The following is a 16508-nucleotide window of genomic DNA, read 5'->3' on the forward strand; positions in this document are numbered from 1 at the left end:
TCGGCGCCCGCCCGCCCCGGAATGAGGCCGCCGCGCCGCCGCCCCGCCCCGCCTGTCACCGCCGGGGAATGTCGCCAAAGTCCGCCGCCCGCGCGCGCCGCCGGCTGTCACGGCTGGGGAGCGTCGCCAATGTTCGCCGCCCGCGCTCGCCTCCCGCTGTCACTGCCGGGGAGCGTCGCCAAACTCCCCTCCCTGCGGCCACGGCCACGCCTGGCTCCGGCCCGGACGCCCCGTCGTCCAGCCTCCCCGTTCCCAGGCCACCGCGGGCTGGGAAGAGGGTCGGGCCCAGCGACAGTCGCCGGTCCGCGAGGGGCGGGGAGGGCGCGGGACTGCCCGCTCCAGCGAGGCGGCCGTTACGCAAGTCGGGGCGTTTGCGAAAACCGCTTGCGCGGATCGTGGGCACGGACCCACTCCAGGACGGTGGGAAGTGGGTGAGCGGGCGAGAGGACGGACGAAAGAGCGCCCGTCCGCGGGAGCCCCTCCCTGGTGCCACTGTCCGAATCCGATCCACGCGCTCCTCAGCCCGCTGGCAGTTTGCAACCGCTCCCTAAGTCCGGCCCCTCCCCTGCTCTGGCCTTCGGCGGCCTTGGGGCGAGCGAGTGCCTTGCAGGGAGGAAAGCTAAGGCGCAGGCGCAGCCGGGGGGCGTGGCCAGGCTGCTTCCGTGCGCGCGCGCAGGGCACACACGCGGATCTGCTCAGCCTGGCCCTTCTCGACCGGTCCTGGCTCTGCCGACTCCAGCCATGGGCCCTGCCGCAGGCTCGGTGAGGGCGCGCTACCTCGTGTACTTCCAGTACCTGGGCACGGGGTTCAAGTACGTCTTCAGGACCTCCCATCCATGCCCGCGGCCCCCAAGTGTATCCCGGCATCCTAGGTGGGGCCGGGGAGGTGGCGGGGGAGCTAATTTAGGACTCGACGCCTGGGAAGGGAACGGGCTTGTGCGGAGCGGGCCTCCGTCAGCTAACCTGAGCCTGCCTCTGCCCGCAGCGGGGTCGCGGCCATCAGGGGCTCCCAGCGCGCCATCGGGGTCCAGAACTACCTGGAGGTGAGCTCCGCCGTCCACCCCCTCAGAATGGAAAGAGGGAGACCCGGGGAATGGGCAGATGGGAGCCCCGGGGTCTCTGGGCTCCGGCCTTCGCCCTGCGCTGCCCACCCCGCCCCAGGCGGCTCTGTCCTCGCAGGAGGCTGCAGAGAGGCTGAAATCGGTGGTGCCGGTCAAGTTCACCATCTCCAGCCGCACGGATGCTGGAGTCCACGCGCTGAGCAACGCCGCTCACCTAGACGTCCAGCGCCGCTCAGGCCAGCCCCCCTTCTCCCCCGAGGTCCTGGCTGAAGCTCTCAATGCCCACCTGAGGCACCCGGCCATCCGGTGAGCACCTGTCTGCTGTCTCCAAACTGGTCCACTCTGGGTGGAGACCACGAGTCAGGAAGGACTTGGTGTCTGCACAGAACTTGGGAATGATGGAGATACCAAGGGGTCACTTGGGTCCGTGGGTGCATAGGGGTCATTCTGGTATGCCTGATCGTGCTCCCACAGGGTACTGCAGGCCTTCCGAGTACCCATGGACTTCCATGCCCGCCATGCTGCCACATCCAGGACCTACCTGTACCGCCTGGCCACCGGCTGCCACCGGCCCGATCAGCTGTCTGTGTTTGAACGAAACCGATGCTGGGCACTACGGGCAGGGTGAGCGTGGATGTGAGGGAGCAGAAGAGGGTTGCCAGGCACACCTGGCTGGCTACTCCCTCCTGACCACTCACCTGTCTCCCTGCAGCTGCTTGGATGTAGATGCCATGCAGGAGGCTGCCCAGCACCTTCTAGGGACACATGACTTCAGTGCCTTCCAGTCAGCTGGCAGCCCAGCCACGAGCTCAGTGCGCACATTGCGCCGAGCTTCTGTGTCCCCTGACCTAGGCAGCCCCTTTGTCCTCCCCCAGGAGAACAGGTAATGAAAGGCACCTTGCACACTGGCCAGAGGCTGGGGGAGCTGGATTTAGATTTAGCACCTTCCTTGGTGAGGGTGGTGCAGGACACAGCTGGAGTTGGGTGCCCATCAGCAACCTCACAGGGGAGATGCTAGTCAGCTAAGTGGCATGGCCCCAACAACCATGAACCTACAGCTGTGCCCTCCCCGCCCTGGGCTGGGGTCCTGCCACACTGGGAACAGAGAATGCTTTCTCCAAGGGCTCCCAGCCCTGTCCGGCCACGGCTCGTGGACTAGTAGATGGATCTTGGCAGCTGCTGAAAACACTTTGCTGGAAGAGAAGCACCAGGCCAGTGGTCCCAGCGCTACCTGGCAGGCGGTTGGTTCCACTGTTCCTAGGGCCTCTGGCCAGATGTCAGCTGTCGGCTTCCCAAACCTTCTCAGTCTGAGCCTGCACTGAAGGGAGGAGGAACTTCTGCATGATCAGCTGAAGAACACCTATCCTGGGCCTTGGGTTTCTGGTAGAGGAGTTGGTCATGCTCACCTCCCTGCCCCAGAGCTGCCCTAGGACCTGTGCCTCAGCAGCACCTCCACCTGAGAGCCCTGTCCCCACTGCCTAGGCCTCTCAGAAGGCTCTGCAGCCCCTCCCGTTCACAAGGTCTCTCCCAGCAGCTTCACTTGAGGGCAGGGTGGCCAATGGAAGCCCCTAGGGTGGAAGAGAGAGTGGAAACCAGTCTTTCCTAGCTCCCTCCCCCTGCCCCCCTCCTCTGGGGCCACAGTGCAGACTGGGGGTTGTCCTGGCCCAGGTGTCATAGGTGCCTCTATCTCTAGGTTGCAGTTCTGGAACCTGGAGTTTGAGAGCCAGTCCTTTCTGTACAGACAGGTGGGTTTTGCCTGGGCCTCCAGGGATGGGGGCGGACCCGAGGAGCTGGGTCACTATGGCAGTCTTGGCCTCGGATTGCAGGTTCGGAGAATGACAGCTGTGCTGGTGGCTGTGGGGCTGGGAGCTCTGATGCCCGCTCAGGTGAAGGTGATTTTGGAAAGCCGGGACCCCCTCGGCAGACACCAGACACGTGTGGCCCCGGCCCACGGCTTATTCCTCAAGTCAGTGCAGTACGGGAGTCTCGGTAAGGGTAGACAGCCTGGAAAAGTCCCTGCATGCACCCCAATGACTGCCCCTCCCAAGGTGGGGTGCTTGATGGGAGGAGGGGCTCCTGGTAGCAGCACAGCTGCAGCTCTCCTCTGTCCTAACAGGTGGGAATCCAGCCTGTGTTCAGCAGGAAAGCCAGGGCCCTGGAGGCAAGGAAGCCCCAACCAGGTTGGACAAAAAGTCTCCAGCTGCTCCCAAAAGCAGGCAGCCTGGAGTGAGGGGTCTCCTTCCCCTGGGCCCTTAGACCCAAGCCATACTCCTCACCCGGCCCCTGTGATCAAGTTCCCGGTAGGGAGGGAGGCTGAGGGGGCTCGCCTTAGGGAGCGGGGAGGGCCTTGACAGGCAGAGGCTCTGCAGCCCAGAGGAAGCTGTGGCCTGGACAGGCCCAGCCCCTGAAGAAAACCTCCTGTGCCCTGCAGGATTCACCACATGGGAGGCACAGATAATCCCCAGATGCCCAGCTGAGATCAGGGCAGCTGTGACATACTAGGCCCTGCCACTGGACCCTGCCCAGCTCTGCATGCCATGGAGCAGCAGGGACCAGCACTTGGCCATCCGGAGCCACAGCAGGCTTCCTGCCTCCCACTGGCCCATACCTTCCAGAAGTCCCCACCTTCCTGGGTACCCCGGTCTGCCCCAGGTGGGCTGCTCTGGGTAGACCGCAGGAAAAAGGTCTGGGCATCAAGAAGGGAACACCCATGTGGTCTTTGGTTCTCTTTTTACTGGACAAAATACCTCAGGAGCAACCACCCATCTCTTGGGGGCTCAGGAATAGAAATAAAGGGTGATGAAGTCCCCAGGCCTATTTCTTTCCTCAGCGAGAACTGGCCAATCACGTAGGCACATAACGCTGGTTGTGTCCTCATGGACAAGTGCTGTGACCAGCCGTGGGCTCCACATCCAGGGACACAGGGAAGACCTGAGGCACAGACATGGCTCTAGAGGGAAGCCTAGGGCCCTCTGGCTGGTGATCAGCTGGCGGCCTGGGGTAGGCCCTTCTTGAGCAGTGACGTGAGGTGACTTCCCAGCTCTTCATCCTGTAGCCAGATGCAAGAGGGGGCAGTCATCTCACCTCCCCTGACCACCATACCTGGGCAGAGCAAGGTGATGGGATAACCCCGCCTATCCTGACCTGCCGGCTACAGGGCCCTGGAGGCCACTCACCTGGTAGGTCCAGGAGACCAACAGCACCTTGGTGCCTGGGTCCTCGGAGTGGGCCGCGGCTTGGATAAGGATGGACTCCACGGTCACGGACCCATCGGGAAGGTGCTGCACGCAGTGCTCCTTGAGGACGCTGTGGGGAAACACTGTGAGACCTGCCTCGTACCCCTCTTCTTACCCGCCCCAGGGCCGGGAAGGGTCGGGTACCCACCTCTTCAGGTGGCTGTAGACGCGCACGGCTGTCTCCTGCTCCTTGCGAGGGTCGTGCAGATGGACACGGCAGGTGAAGCGCAGCTGGTGCTCGGCGAGACCCAGCTCCTTGAGGGCCTGCTCTGAGGACACCAGCCGGAAGTTCTGCGGGACAGGGGCAGGTCAGGGGGCATGGAGCGCCCCGCCCCCGCCGTGCCCCCGCCCACGCGCACTCACACTGTCTTTCATGATCAGAGTGCCATGCAGGAGCCGGGGCTTTTTGGCATCAGGGAGAAGCCCTGTGGAGAAAGGGGCGAGGACGGGAGCTGCCATCGGGTCCACCCGCTGAGCCGCTCCCCTGCCCTGCCCTGCCCTGCGTACCCTGTGCCATCTCCCGCTTCAGCAGCCCCAGCGAGATGCCTACAGGGATGCTGGGGCTTGTGGGCAGTGTCACCGTCTCACCGTTGGCTGGCATGTAGCAGCTGACCCCTGGGCCGGAGGGGGAGGGGCAGAAAGCCTGTCAGGATCAGCTGGCTCTGCCCATGCTGACCCCACGGGCAGCCCGCACCCCCCATTCCTCCCACATCCCGTGGCAGCCCACACCCCCCTGTGCCCCCCCAAGCCCTCCCCACACACCCCCCCCCCCACATCCCGTGGGGACCTACGGAACCCCCACACACCCCCAACCTACGGAACTCCTGCTCAATCTTCTGCTTCAGGAACTCCATCTTCTTGGCCTCCCCATGCACCAGCAGCACGCTCTCGGGCTCCGCCTGGCCCACCAGCTGCATGATACCCTTGGCATCGGCATGGGCACTGAAGGACATGTACTCCACCTGCATCTTGACCTCCAGCTGCAGATTCACAGTGCACACAGGCCCTTACCACAAGCAAAGGCTCAGAGGGCTCCCAAGCGAGCCAAGGTGGGGCCCGTGGAGCTATCAGGAAGTGGGGACTCACCACCTGCCGCCCCTCCATCTCCAGCTTGCGCTGCCCACTGAGGATCTTATGGCCCACAGTTCCCTGCACGCAGTAGCCAGGCATGATGACCTGTGGGGCAGTGAGGCGTGGAGCCGGCGGCCACCCTGCAGATGACACCACCCCCCGCCCCCCATTCCTGCCTCGGGCTTCCTCTCTGTCTCTCCACCCCACCCCTGCTGCCTGTCTAAACCTGAACCTTTGATGGCCCCTTCCCCTTGCCAGCAGTTCCCCATCCCAGGCATGAGTAGCACGTCAGCTACGGAAGCCAGAAGGCTTTACTGCCCGATGCAGAGAGGCCAACACACAGCAAGGGTGGGAGCTGCCTGGGTCAGACACAGGGCCCTGGGATACTGAGCCCCGTCCTGACAACAGCAGTGCCCCCAAGCCGGGTGGAGCCCCTGCTCCCCCACCTCTGCCCAACCTCATAGGCCCTCCTGGGAGCTACACCTGGAGCCCAGATCCCTCACCATGTTCTTCTCATTCCCTGCCCACTTCCGGAAGATCTGCAGGGACTGGCCGGCATGCAGCATGCCTGGTGTGGCAAAAACAACCTGCAGGGCAGGCAGGGGACAGTCAGGGCACAGTCAGGGCAGTGGACACCCACCTGCCAAAGAACCAGCACTGGACACGAGTCCAGCCCCTCCTCTGCCCTCAGAGTCTTTTGACCCTGCACCCACCACCGGCCCCATCTTCTGACCACGCCCCCATCTTTCCATCAGCACAGTGCACCCCACTCCCTGAGGGTGACCTGCAGGCAGGGACCACTCACACGTCCCAGACACGGAGAAGGTGCACACATGTAGACAGCCAACGCTGGCTGCCCCGGCCCAACTTGGCTACCATGGGCACAGGACAGCCATCCCCACCCCCTCCTGGCCAGGGCCTCACCATCGGACCCGGGTTGTCAGCAAATGCTCGGTCGAAAGCCTTGATGTGCTTAAACTCAAACATGTTCCTCTGGACAAAGGTCTTCCGGATCTTCTGGTTGGTCCAGGTTATGAAGAGCTTGTAGTAGTGGTTGGCCTTCTCCGTGAGGCCCGTGGAAAAGTAGATGGGGGCCTTCAGGTTCATGCGCTCCCTGCGGACCGCGCCAGGGCCACGGTGGAGGAGCTGCCGGGGCAGGGCTAGCCCGCGTCCCCCTCACACCCCAGCCCAGGCTGCATCCGTGAAGGAATCACCCCCTGCCCGCTCCCTCCTATACATCCAGGTCCCACAGAGGGGACGTAGGCACGTGACTGGGGGGCCCGGTACAGGCAGGTGCCCCAACAGACGTCAGGTACCCTGACTATACTCTGCCTAGAGCTGGACACGGACATGCCGCTGGCACCCACGCAAGCCAGGGCTCCCAGAAACCGACTGGCTACCACCTACCAGAAGGTCTCCAGCAGGATGCAGAGCTCCTGAGCGCGGCCCAGCGCAAACACAGGGATCAGCACCTGCAGGGGAAGGGCAAGGCTGGCTCAGGCAGGAACCCCTGGCCATGCTGCCCACCCAAGTTAAAGCCACCTCTGATCACAGTGGGCAGGCGGTGGTTCCCTGTGGCTGCCTTCTCAGGAAGCAGCTACTATAAACACTGGCCCTGCTGGCAGCTCTGATGGCCAGGGCCTGCGTCCACTGAGAGGGCATGGCCAGGTATCCCCGAGAGTCAGAGGCCCTTTGCAGGCCACAGGTAAGGCCCCCACACTCTGCCCTCAAGTCCTGCTCCCAGCCACAATACATCCCAAACTGACTGCGTGGATACTCTGGCCAGCCCTGGGCTGGGATCTGAGATAAGGGATGAATAAGAACCCCCGTGGTCTTCAGGGAAGTTTTTCTTCCTAATGCTGAGAACACATTCCTCCCAGCATGCCCAGAACACATGGCACCCGTCCCCTGACATGCCGGAGGTGGCGAAGGACCGTGTAGCACGGTCGGGGTGGGCACAAGGCCCAGAGCCCCGCGTGCACCAGCTACCTTCCCGCCACGCTCCACAGCCTCGTGGACCTTCTTCAGGAAGTCTCGCTCCCGGCAGCGCTTGGAGTCCCGGATGGTCGTGGCATATGTAGACTCTGTGATGAGCAGGTTGGGGCGGCATTTGTCAATCCAGGCAGCTCTATGACAGAGGTGGGCGTGGGCCAAGGTAGACAATTCACATGGCTGCAAGGCTAGGCTTCAAGGCTTAGGAGCGAAAAAACGGACCCCAGCCATAGCCTCCCTTGACCCTCTGACAAGCAGGAGGAAGAGACTCTGCCACGCACAAAGGACACATGGTGGACGCTGAAGGCACCCAGCACACCCCTGTACATCACTGCACTCCTAGGGGGTCCACACAGGAAGAAACAAACACATAGCCTACTCACCCCAAATGCCGGTCCGGGGTCATATTATAATCACCCTGGCAAAGAATGTGGCAATAAGGCAGGTGCCTCCTCTCCCCGGCCAGGCAGTCCCTCCTGTGCCCCAGGTGCTTCCACTGACCGTGTAGACCACAGACTCTGAGCCCACTTTAATCTGGAACATGGCTGCCCCCAGCACGTGGCCTGCATAGTAGGCCTTGATTTCGAGCTCATCATCCACCTACAGAGAAGAGGCCTCGACTCAGGTCTGCAGGCTATGCTGGGTTGAAGACGATGACAAAGGGACAAGGGAGGTGGACACTGGGGAGGCAGAGGGCAGAAGGGAACATGGTTCTCATCACGTTTCATCATGTTTCATCATTTCCTGTTTCTCACACACAACATCCAGTTCTCAACCAAGAGCAACCAGACATAAGAGACGAGACACCACCACAGAAAGCAAAACAACAGTCTAGAGAAGCAGACTCAGAGCTCCTAGAGTTTTCAGACATGGACTTTAAGAGGGCTGTGACTAACACATTCAAAGACATAAAAAGGACCCAGGATGTTGACCAAAAACTAGAAACCTTTTTTTTTTTTTTAAATGTTTATTTTTGAAGGGAGAACAAGCAGGGGAGGGGCAAAGAGAGAGGGGGACAGAGGATCTGAAGCAGGCTCCATGCTTCAGCAGAGAGCCCAACAAGGGGCTTGAACCCATAGACCATGAGATCATGACCTGAGCTGAAGTCAGATGCTCAAACAACTGAGCCACCCAGGCACCCCTAGAAATCATTTTAAAAAGTGGAAATCTAAACCAAAAATCATAATAACTCAAAGAATTCAACGTATGAATTTAACAGCACATTGCATATAATCAGAGTACTAATGCGCTAAAATATGTATTAAAGACTATCTAGCACGAAGCACAGAAAGACAAAAGCGTCAGGGAAGGTCTGAAGTGAGAGGCCTAACATTCTGCCATCTGGAGCCCTGGGCTGGAGAAGAGCAACAGGCAGGAGTAACACTGGAAGAACCTGATGAAAGACATCAGGTCACAGATCCAAGAGGCTTCACACCTGGGCAGATTCAATGAGAACAGAACAACATTCAGGCCCATCGTAGCATCCAAAAATCCACCCCCCAAAATCTAAAGAGAAGAACACAACCCCACAAGCAGTCTAAGATTAAAGATGCTCTTCCAAACAGTGAATAGAAAGACACATCCAAAGTACCAAGAAAAAAATGACAGCCAAACTAGAATTCCACACGTAACGAAAAAAGTCCTTCAGGAATGAGGGTGAAGCAGACCCATCTGCAAACAAATAAAAGAGATTCGTGGGGGCGCCTGGGGCCTCAGTTAGTTGAGCATCCAACTCTTGATTTCGGCTCAGGTCATGATCCCAGGTCGTGGGACTGAGCCCCATGTTGGGCTCTGCACTGAGCATGAAGCCTGCTTAAGATTCTCTTTCTCTTTCTCTTTCTCTTTCTCTCCCCCACGACCTCTAAAAAATTTTTTTAAACAAAAACAAAAATAAGAATAAATAGAATTCATTACCCACCGATCCACACTGGTGTTCTCTAGCAGGAAGACAAATTAGAAAGTGAACAACACAAGAAGCAGAGAGGGTAAACACAGAGAAGACTTTGTCGGAATTAGTCAAGAAGTCCTGCTGAGTTTCCTGTGTACCGAGCAAATCAAAGTCAAGGTGAACGACAGCCTAAGTCAGGGAAGGGACAAGCAGATTTACGACATTCTAAGAGCTTTCCAATACATAGAGGCGAAAGCTCCGAGTACCTTAGAGCGTCGTCACAAATGCGTTTTGTAGCCTCTACCACTACGAGAATGAGAAGAGCATGAAGTTACTAGCCAAATAAAAGAGAAGCAGAAATTTTAAAAAATTAATCCGAAAAAGGCAATAATGGAAAGAAGAAACATAGAACAGACAAGTCAAATAGGAAGCAAATGGTAAGAAGGTAGAGCTAAGCTCAAAGTTATTAAACGTGGAGTCCAAACGCTCCATCTGGACAGGTTATCAAGCTAGATTTTTTAAAAAGAAAAAAAAAAAAAGGAAGAAAGAAAGAAAAAGAAAGAAACCAACACCTCTTTTGCTCAGGCCCATGGTGCCGGCAGGACAGGCTAGTGTCAGTCCTCACACTGCCAGGATGCTCCCCAGCCACAGACAAGATTAGAAGCAGCAAAGCCAACAGGACAAGGAGGCCCATGGGGCCTGAAGGCCAACCCTTGTGGAGGCGCTTCCCATGCACAGGGAATGTGCCGTAAAAAGTAGGGGTTGAAACCAGACAGCCAAATTCTGCCATCAGGAAGTGTATCAGGGTCCAGCTGATCAAGAACGACAAAGAAATCTCAGCCTTTGTACCCAATGATGGCTGTTTGAATTTTATTGAGGAAAATTATGAAGTTCTGGTTGCTGGATTTGGTCACAAAGGTCATGCTGTCGGTGACACTCCTGGAGTTCGCTTGAAGGTTTTGTCAAAGTAGCCAATGTCTCTCCTTTGGCCTTGCACAAAGGCAAAATGGAAAGACCAAGATCCTCAATTTGATGGTGAACACATGACAGTAGGAAATTTTCATAAACAAACAAAAACAAAAACAAATTACATGCCGCTTAAAAGAGCTACATTTAAAACATGATGCAGGGGCGCCTGCATGGCGCAGTCGGTTAAGTGTCTGACCCTTGATTTCGGCTCAGGTCACGATCTCACAGTTCATGACATTGGGCTCTATGCTGCCAGCACACAGCCTGCTTGGGATTCTCTCTCTCTCTCTCTCTCTGCCCCTCCCCACACACACATGCACGCTGTCTTTCTCTTTCTCAAAATAAATAAACTTAAAAAATAAAAACAAATTAAAAAAACATCTGAAACGTGTTGTAGTAAAGTTGAAAATAAAGCAATGGAAAAAGCCATGCCATGCAAACAGTAACCAAAGGTGGGAAAGGCAGGGATGGTGCAATGTTACCAGAAACACAGACTTTAAGGTAAGAAGCATTATTAAAGATAAATACACATATTTGTATTGACGAGAGGTTCAACCAGAAGGATAAAACAACCCAAAATATATAGGCACCTAACAACAAGCGAAACCCACTGACTCTAAGGAGAAACAGACAAATCTACAATCCTTGTGCTAAGTTTTACCCAATTTGATTGCATTTGCCTGCTTAAAACCTTAACCTTCCTCCGTGACCCACATATGACACTTACCGAGACAAAGCCCAAGCTCCACAGCTAGTACTGGGTGCCCTCCAGGGCTTGCCCATCTCACTGTCCGGTCTCCACCTTCTTACATGTGTTCAGACGCACGGCTGGGTGAGCAGCAGAAGCTCTGTGCACTTGATGGGCACTCTAGCGCCCCCCTCCCACCCTGAATCTGGGCTGGGTCCCTACATGCTTGCCCGCTGCTGCCTCCTAGTGGCCCCACAGTATCAGACAGAGAGTGGGATGGGGTCTGTTAGGACCCTGACCTGGACCGTCTGGTGGAGGTGGACAGCTACCACCTTTTTCATACAGTCTTTGATCATCTGGGAGGTAAAGAAGTTGGCCTCGCCCTTCTTGTCCACAGCAATCTTGCGGTAGTCCTCCAGCAGGATGGGGCAGATGGCCTGGGTGGGGTGGGTCATGTAGATGGGCCCGTCGTAGCCCACCATCTCGCTGAAGTAGGGGAGTGCCCCACAGTGGTCCAGGTGGAAGTGGCTGAGGGTGCAACATAGATCAGCCCAGGGCCACTGCTCCCCGAGCAAGCCCGCCCCCACAGCCCCTCCACACCAGGGCCCCACCGTGTGTCAGATGTCATCCTAAGTACTGCAGAGTAGGAGGCAGCAAAACAGATGAAAACTGCTACCTTCCTGGAACCTACAATCTAAGTGTCTGGTAAAGCAGTGAGCGTTAAAGAGGTAATGCTTGCATCAGAGGTGTACGTTTTCTACGGTCAAATAGAAAGTAGCTGAGAAGGGGACAGGGCATCAGGAGAGCTGCCCTCTCCGGCAGATGGATGGAAAGACCCCATGGCATGTGAGCCAGGCCAGGAAGGCACTGGGGCAGAGGGAACAGAGTGCTGTGGGTCCACAAACGGAGCAAACCGCTACATCAAGCCCATGTCCAAGAAGGGACTGAGTCCACAGGAGCCTCACAGCAGCTGAGGATGAGGCCGCCTTGGGCCACCAGGTCCCTGGCTTGCAAGGTGCGGGGAGAAGACCAGCAGGAGGCTGCTCTGGTCATCTGGCCACATGGCAAAGTTGAAGGTCAGGAAAAGGGCTGGACCCACAAACTGTGGGCTGTCTGGGTGGAGTGTGAGGAAGAGGAGGAAAGCAGGAGCTCCATTCAGCCAGGCTGGGGAGTTCAACCATCACCAGAGAAGAGCTGGGCCATGAGACTAGAGATCAGGGGCAGGGTGGATGAGGAGGTATGGGAAGGTCTGAGGACTGAGGACGAGCAGGGCGGGTGTAGTCACCGCTGCCAAATGCTGTTGAGAGGCTGAGTGAGGAAGTCTGAGAGGCAGCCCAGGGGTTCAAGGTGAAATGTGCCATCTTTGCATTGGGGGCAGTGGCCTCCCTGCCACGGGCTATTGCCCTAACACCACCTCATCTTCTTGGGGCACCTGGGGCTCTCATCCATGACACTCAGGGGCAGAGCCAATAGGCACCCACAGCACAGAGCACCCCTTGCCTCCACAGGGCTGATCAAAGCCTGTCAAGGGGCAACCATGAACACCTATAAGCTCACGCAGACACAGCCTCCAGGACCACCGTTCAGAGGTGGAGAGGGCCAGCCCTGGGGGTGAGTCACATAAGCAACCTGGAACAGAACCTGGGCCCGCAACACCCCACAGCCTGCAGCCTCCACGGGCCCCGGGGGCTCTCCTGGGCCCACTAGGGCCCCCGAAGTGGGGTCAGATGTGAGCCGACATCACACTATGACCAGCAGCCAATGGGCACTCACCTGATGATCACACAGTCCAGGAAGTCGGTCAGCCGGCCATTGCGGGTGATGTAGGAGAAATCAGGGAAGCGCCTCTGAGAAGCCAAGAAAAAGGGTCAGAACGCAGCTGCCCTGGGTCTGCAGGTGATGGAAGTGGCGGGCAGCCAGCACTCCAGGGAGCGACTCCCGGGAGTGGGGAATAAAGGCACAGGCTGAGCCTGGGCACTAATACCCCCACCCTGGCAGGCCACACCAGGACCATCGACTGTTCACAGCCTCTGAAAACCCAGGGAGGGGTCAAACCGCCAGAACCAGTAACCAAGCCAGAAGCCCTGCCTGGGAAGCACTGAGCTGCCCCACATGACCCTGCAGGAGCCCGCGAGCCCCTGCTCTGGTACAGATCAACGCTTCCACGCAGGGTACCCCACCTGTCAAGTGGTGGGGCCCGGGGCTGCCAGGGAAGGCAGTGACCCCAGACCCACCTGCCTCCTACCACTGCCCACTTGCCCAAACTGTCCCTACTCTATGGGTCAGAGCCTGAGGCTCTAAAGCCTGGGGTCCTACTGAGAACAGCAACAAGGAACAGGTAGCGTGAGGTCCCTCCAGGGACCTCCACCTTCCCTCAGGACTCACGTCGTCATTGAAGCCCATGTGCATTCCGCAGTCCAGCATGACATTCTTGCCCCCGATGGAGACCAGGATGCAGCTTCGGCCCACATCCTGGCCAGCTCCTGAACAGGAAGGCGGGATGAGGTGCTGCCACCCCCTTCCCACTTCCCCCATGTCCGTTTCCCTGCTGCTGCAAGTGATGGCCCCAGCCGCCTGCCTCAGGCCTCCAGTGGGTGCTCTGGGTCCCCGGCCCTGCAGAACCCTCAGTGGGTTGGGGAAACTAGATCCCCCACGGCTGCTGTGTGGACAAAGGGTGAGGCAAGAAGCACTGTCACCTCCACACACAGGCCAGGGAGATGTGCAGGGAAGGGACAAAGGGCCAAGCGAGTTCCAGCCCATGTGCCCTCCCCTACTGCACCTCCGAGCCTCATGCCCTGCCACTACCACCTAGGTCAGACAGAAAACGCCCCTCACCTCTCGAGGGAGCAGCCTACCTGCTGCCGCTGACCTCAACCGTCAAAGGCCAGGGGATGTGCAACAGGTGCTGGACCGTGGTCCTGGCACTTAATAGGGGCAAGCTGATGCTCCACGAGGCCTCGCCACCCCTCGTGAAACCTCAACTGGGGTGACATCTGAGCTGTGGGGACCCTCCCCCAGGGCCTACTCCCAGAAGGCATCAAGCGCCTCCAGGTGGTGCCACTGCAGAGGGACACTGTGCAGTAGCTTTAGCCCAGCCATGGGGAGACAGGGCCCCAGCTGTCCAGCAATGACCAGCTACAGTGGCCTCAGTGCAGATGCCCCATCACTGCACCCCCTCAAGACATTCCCAGTCCAGACTTAACCTGAGTCCTATCCATGTTCTTGACTTCGAGTCCTACCAGCTGCTCCAGCCCCAGCAGGACACATCCCAGCAATCTCTTCTGGCCATGTGTCATCTCCTCTGGGGTCTGGAGGCCCAGGAAGAAAGGGACATACCCTTGCATGATGTCACCAAATGACCTGCTTTCTATCCTGATCCTACAAGCCTCCCTCTACCAGCCACGCGAACCTTCCATTAACACCACACACACGAGGGTGACCAGGCCATGGCTCAGAGCAGGACCCTGGCTGGTCCTTGAGAAGCTTCAGTCACCCATGACAATAGTAGGCGATCCTAGCCAAGAGCTCAGCCACAGGCCTTGTCCTGAAGGTCTCTCAAAGGTCTGCTCCTGACCCATCAGGACGATGGCAGTGTCTCAGCTGTCTGCCCACTGCTACATCTTCAGTCCTAAAGCTGTGCCCAGAGGCCCTCCAAACATTTGTGACAGGGGAAAGGGGACGGCTGCCTCTCTTTACAGAGGACGTGAAATCACAGAAGTCATAGGATCAGTCCACAGGCACATGGCTCCTAAGCACAGGGCCAGGGACGGTTTCTGGACTCCAGAGCTCAGCTCTGAGACACTGGCCACCTGCTCCCACCAGGACCCACAACAATCCCGGGGAGCAAGGATGGAGGCCTGAACTGGGCAGGAAGATGGGGAACAGTCGACGGCACACAAAAAGAGGCAGGACTCCGGAGAAAATAAAAGAGACGCCATGTCCGCAGAAGCTTATGTTCTAGAGCAAACAGACGATAACCACATAGATCAGACGCACTGAGTGCGTCATGGAGAAGATTAAGGCAGAGAAGGGAACCCAAAAACTTCCAGAACCATACCAGGTAAGTCCTCCACAAAATGACTTCTGAGTAGTGTGCAGAGGGACAGCCAGGATGGGAGGGGCAGCTGTGCAAAGGCTGTGTGGTAGGACAGCCTTTGGGACTCTCCGTATCTGACCAGAGAGCCCATGAGGTACAAACCGGCAAAGGAAAACAAGAGAAATAGTTCTGCTTTGATGGTGCTACGGCCTCAGGAGCACATCCATGTGCAGATCTGGGGTAACAAAAGCAGTAGAAAGAACTGCTTTCTTTCAAGGAGAACAGGGGACAAATCATGAAGGGGCAGGCTGGAAGGAGGGTCCCGCAGAGGCCCGTGGAAGGGAGCCAAAGGCAGCGAAGAGTGTGGGTCACAGCAGCCAGAGGGGACCCTGCGCCAACAGCTGCCAGCGTCTGTAGGAGTGACCTGTATGGCAGCAAAGAGATGTGTACTCTGACCTGGCAGGCGAGGGGCAGGGGCCTTCATTGTGACTGTCAACAGCTCAGGGTCCACACAAAGGACTGGGTGTGCTGTTTTAAGGAAGAGCTCCACCATGAGAAAGGATATGCAGCTGCGTGGAACATCTGTGCAGGAAAACGCTCCCCACACACAACCCAGTGTAGGAGGTAGGTTCTGGAACAGCAGAGCAGGAGTGCTGGAAGGATGCCCAGAGACACCTAGAGGGTTGGCCACCAAAATGATAACCCAGTTGTTTCTGGGACTCTGGATTCCCAGTGATCTTTCATCCTTCACAGTGTTCTGCACTGTCTGGGCTTTTAAAAGTGTTCGTTTATATCTTTTACAAAATTCAAAGCTTTTTTTTTTTCTCTTTTTAGCGTCGCAGGGATCATGTAAGACAAGGGCTGAACTGAGAGTGAATGGCTGTATTGGGTAAACGGGAAGCTGCAGGTAACGGGTGCGAGACGATGGAGGAGGCGAAAGGAAGCAGAGGCAGGGAGGAAAAGCGACCTAAAGCATCAGTCCATGTGGACAAAAGCTGGCGCAGCGATGATGGAGACCCTGTGCCTCTACGGTGACGGCGTCCGGAGGGCAGGCCCCAGGAGAAGGTGCAGAGACAGTCTGCTCAGGCCTGCTTTTCACCGTGAAGAAAGCTGGGGACGCAGCGAGCCGGGACCCGACCCCAAAACCGTCCCTCCGGTGCTCCTCCGAGCTTCTCCACACAGGGCCTGAGCCGGCGGGAGCGGGAGCCGGCCCGAGGCCTCCGAGGACGACAGCTGTGGCCTCTGGGAACCTGGCCGGCCCTCTGCGCCCCCGCGGCTCGTCCCCACACCACCGCCCGGCCCCGCGACCGCGAGGCCGGCCGAGCGCGCTTCACTCACCCAAGGGAGTGACCCTGATCTCGGGCATGCTGTCGGGCGGGCTCCCAGGCCCCGTCGCCTCTGCGCTCACCGAGCCAGCGGGACCACTTCGACGACGAAATCCCGGACCCAGGAGCTCCGCCGCGCGCCACAACCCACGACACCGCACCGCGCAGGCGCGATCCCAACGGCGCCAGCTTCCGGTGCGCCTGCCGGAAACGCCGGCCCACGCGTTGAGCCTCGGGATTGG

At 58.1% G+C, this 16508-nt stretch overlaps 2 protein-coding genes, 1 long non-coding RNA gene and 1 pseudogene across 9 annotated transcripts; 3 read left to right on the forward strand and 1 right to left on the reverse strand.

Annotated features, from left to right (window-relative positions):
• The first annotated feature begins 239 nt into the window (after positions 1–239).
• PUSL1 (pseudouridine synthase like 1) lies at positions 240–3868 on the forward strand. Of its 4 annotated transcripts, XM_040458203.1 has the most exons (8): positions 242–812; positions 986–1043; positions 1180–1367; positions 1536–1685; positions 1774–1944; positions 2755–2806; positions 2888–3050; positions 3178–3868. In XM_040458203.1, exons 1-8 carry the CDS (start codon positions 742–744, stop codon positions 3315–3317), a joined length of 993 nt encoding a protein of 330 aa, XP_040314137.1. In that variant the 5' UTR covers positions 242–741; the 3' UTR covers positions 3318–3868. The 4 variants fall into 4 exon arrangements, with proteins under 4 accessions (XP_040314125.1, XP_040314133.1, XP_040314136.1 ...); XM_040458191.1 differs by having other exon boundaries at positions 240–812; positions 2888–3868; XM_040458199.1 differs by having other exon boundaries at positions 240–812; positions 2803–2806; positions 2888–3868.
• INTS11 (integrator complex subunit 11) lies at positions 3775–16440 on the reverse strand. 4 transcript variants are annotated; one of them, XM_040458178.1, is made up of 17 exons: positions 16280–16440; positions 13291–13388; positions 12679–12752; positions 11205–11433; positions 7862–7960; positions 7744–7778; positions 7358–7496; positions 6776–6840; positions 6293–6482; positions 5872–5955; positions 5384–5473; positions 5115–5277; positions 4805–4912; positions 4661–4722; positions 4446–4588; positions 4238–4367; positions 3775–4110 (listed from the first exon to the last, which is right to left on the reverse strand). In XM_040458178.1, the coding sequence occupies exons 1-17, from the start codon at positions 16305–16307 to the stop codon at positions 4045–4047; spliced, it is 1803 nt and encodes a 600-aa protein (XP_040314112.1). In that variant the 5' UTR covers positions 16308–16440; the 3' UTR covers positions 3775–4044. The 4 variants fall into 4 exon arrangements, with proteins under 4 accessions (XP_040314112.1, XP_040314092.1, XP_040314118.1 ...); XM_040458158.1 differs by lacking the exon at positions 16280–16440 and adding an exon at positions 14963–16197; XM_040458184.1 differs by lacking the exon at positions 13291–13388 and having other exon boundaries at positions 16280–16431.
• On the forward strand, positions 5235–6370 carry LOC121019037 (uncharacterized). The gene is made up of 2 exons (XR_005785410.1): positions 5235–5346; positions 6124–6370. It is a non-coding gene; the product is annotated as an uncharacterized LOC121019037 (long non-coding RNA).
• LOC121018741 (40S ribosomal protein S23-like) lies at positions 9838–10281 on the forward strand (annotated as a pseudogene).
• Positions 16441–16508: the final 68 nt, after the last annotated feature.

This window comes from Herpailurus yagouaroundi, unplaced genomic scaffold, assembly GCF_014898765.1.
Source record: "Herpailurus yagouaroundi ecotype Mexico unplaced genomic scaffold, PumYag 77, whole genome shotgun sequence".
NCBI classification, from domain to species: domain Eukaryota; kingdom Metazoa; phylum Chordata; class Mammalia; order Carnivora; family Felidae; genus Herpailurus; species Herpailurus yagouaroundi.

What these genes read in the sequence shown, in the direction of transcription:
- PUSL1 (XM_040458191.1), top strand. Translation starts at nt 742, where the DNA reads ATGGGCCCTGCCGCAGGCTCGGTGAGGGCGCGCTACCTCGTGTACTTC. An exon ending in GGGTCCAGAACTACCTGGAG is followed by an intron (nt 1,044 to 1,179) that starts GTGAGCTCCGCC and finishes CTGTCCTCGCAG; the next exon opens with GAGGCTGCAGAGAGGCTGAA. An exon ending in GTCCTCCCCCAGGAGAACAG is followed by an intron (nt 1,945 to 2,754) that starts GTAATGAAAGGC and finishes CTCTATCTCTAG; the next exon opens with GTTGCAGTTCTGGAACCTGG.
- INTS11 (XM_040458158.1), bottom strand. Translation starts at nt 15,092, where the DNA reads ATGGGCTCTCTGGTCAGATACGGAGAGTCCCAAAGGCTGTCCTACCAC. An exon ending in CAGGGAATGAGAAGAACATG is followed by an intron (nt 5,474 to 5,871) that starts GTGAGGGATCTG and finishes ACTGCCCCACAG; the next exon opens with GTCATCATGCCTGGCTACTG. An exon ending in GAAGCGGGAGATGGCACAGG is followed by an intron (nt 4,723 to 4,804) that starts GTACGCAGGGCA and finishes CTTTCTCCACAG; the next exon opens with GGCTTCTCCCTGATGCCAAA.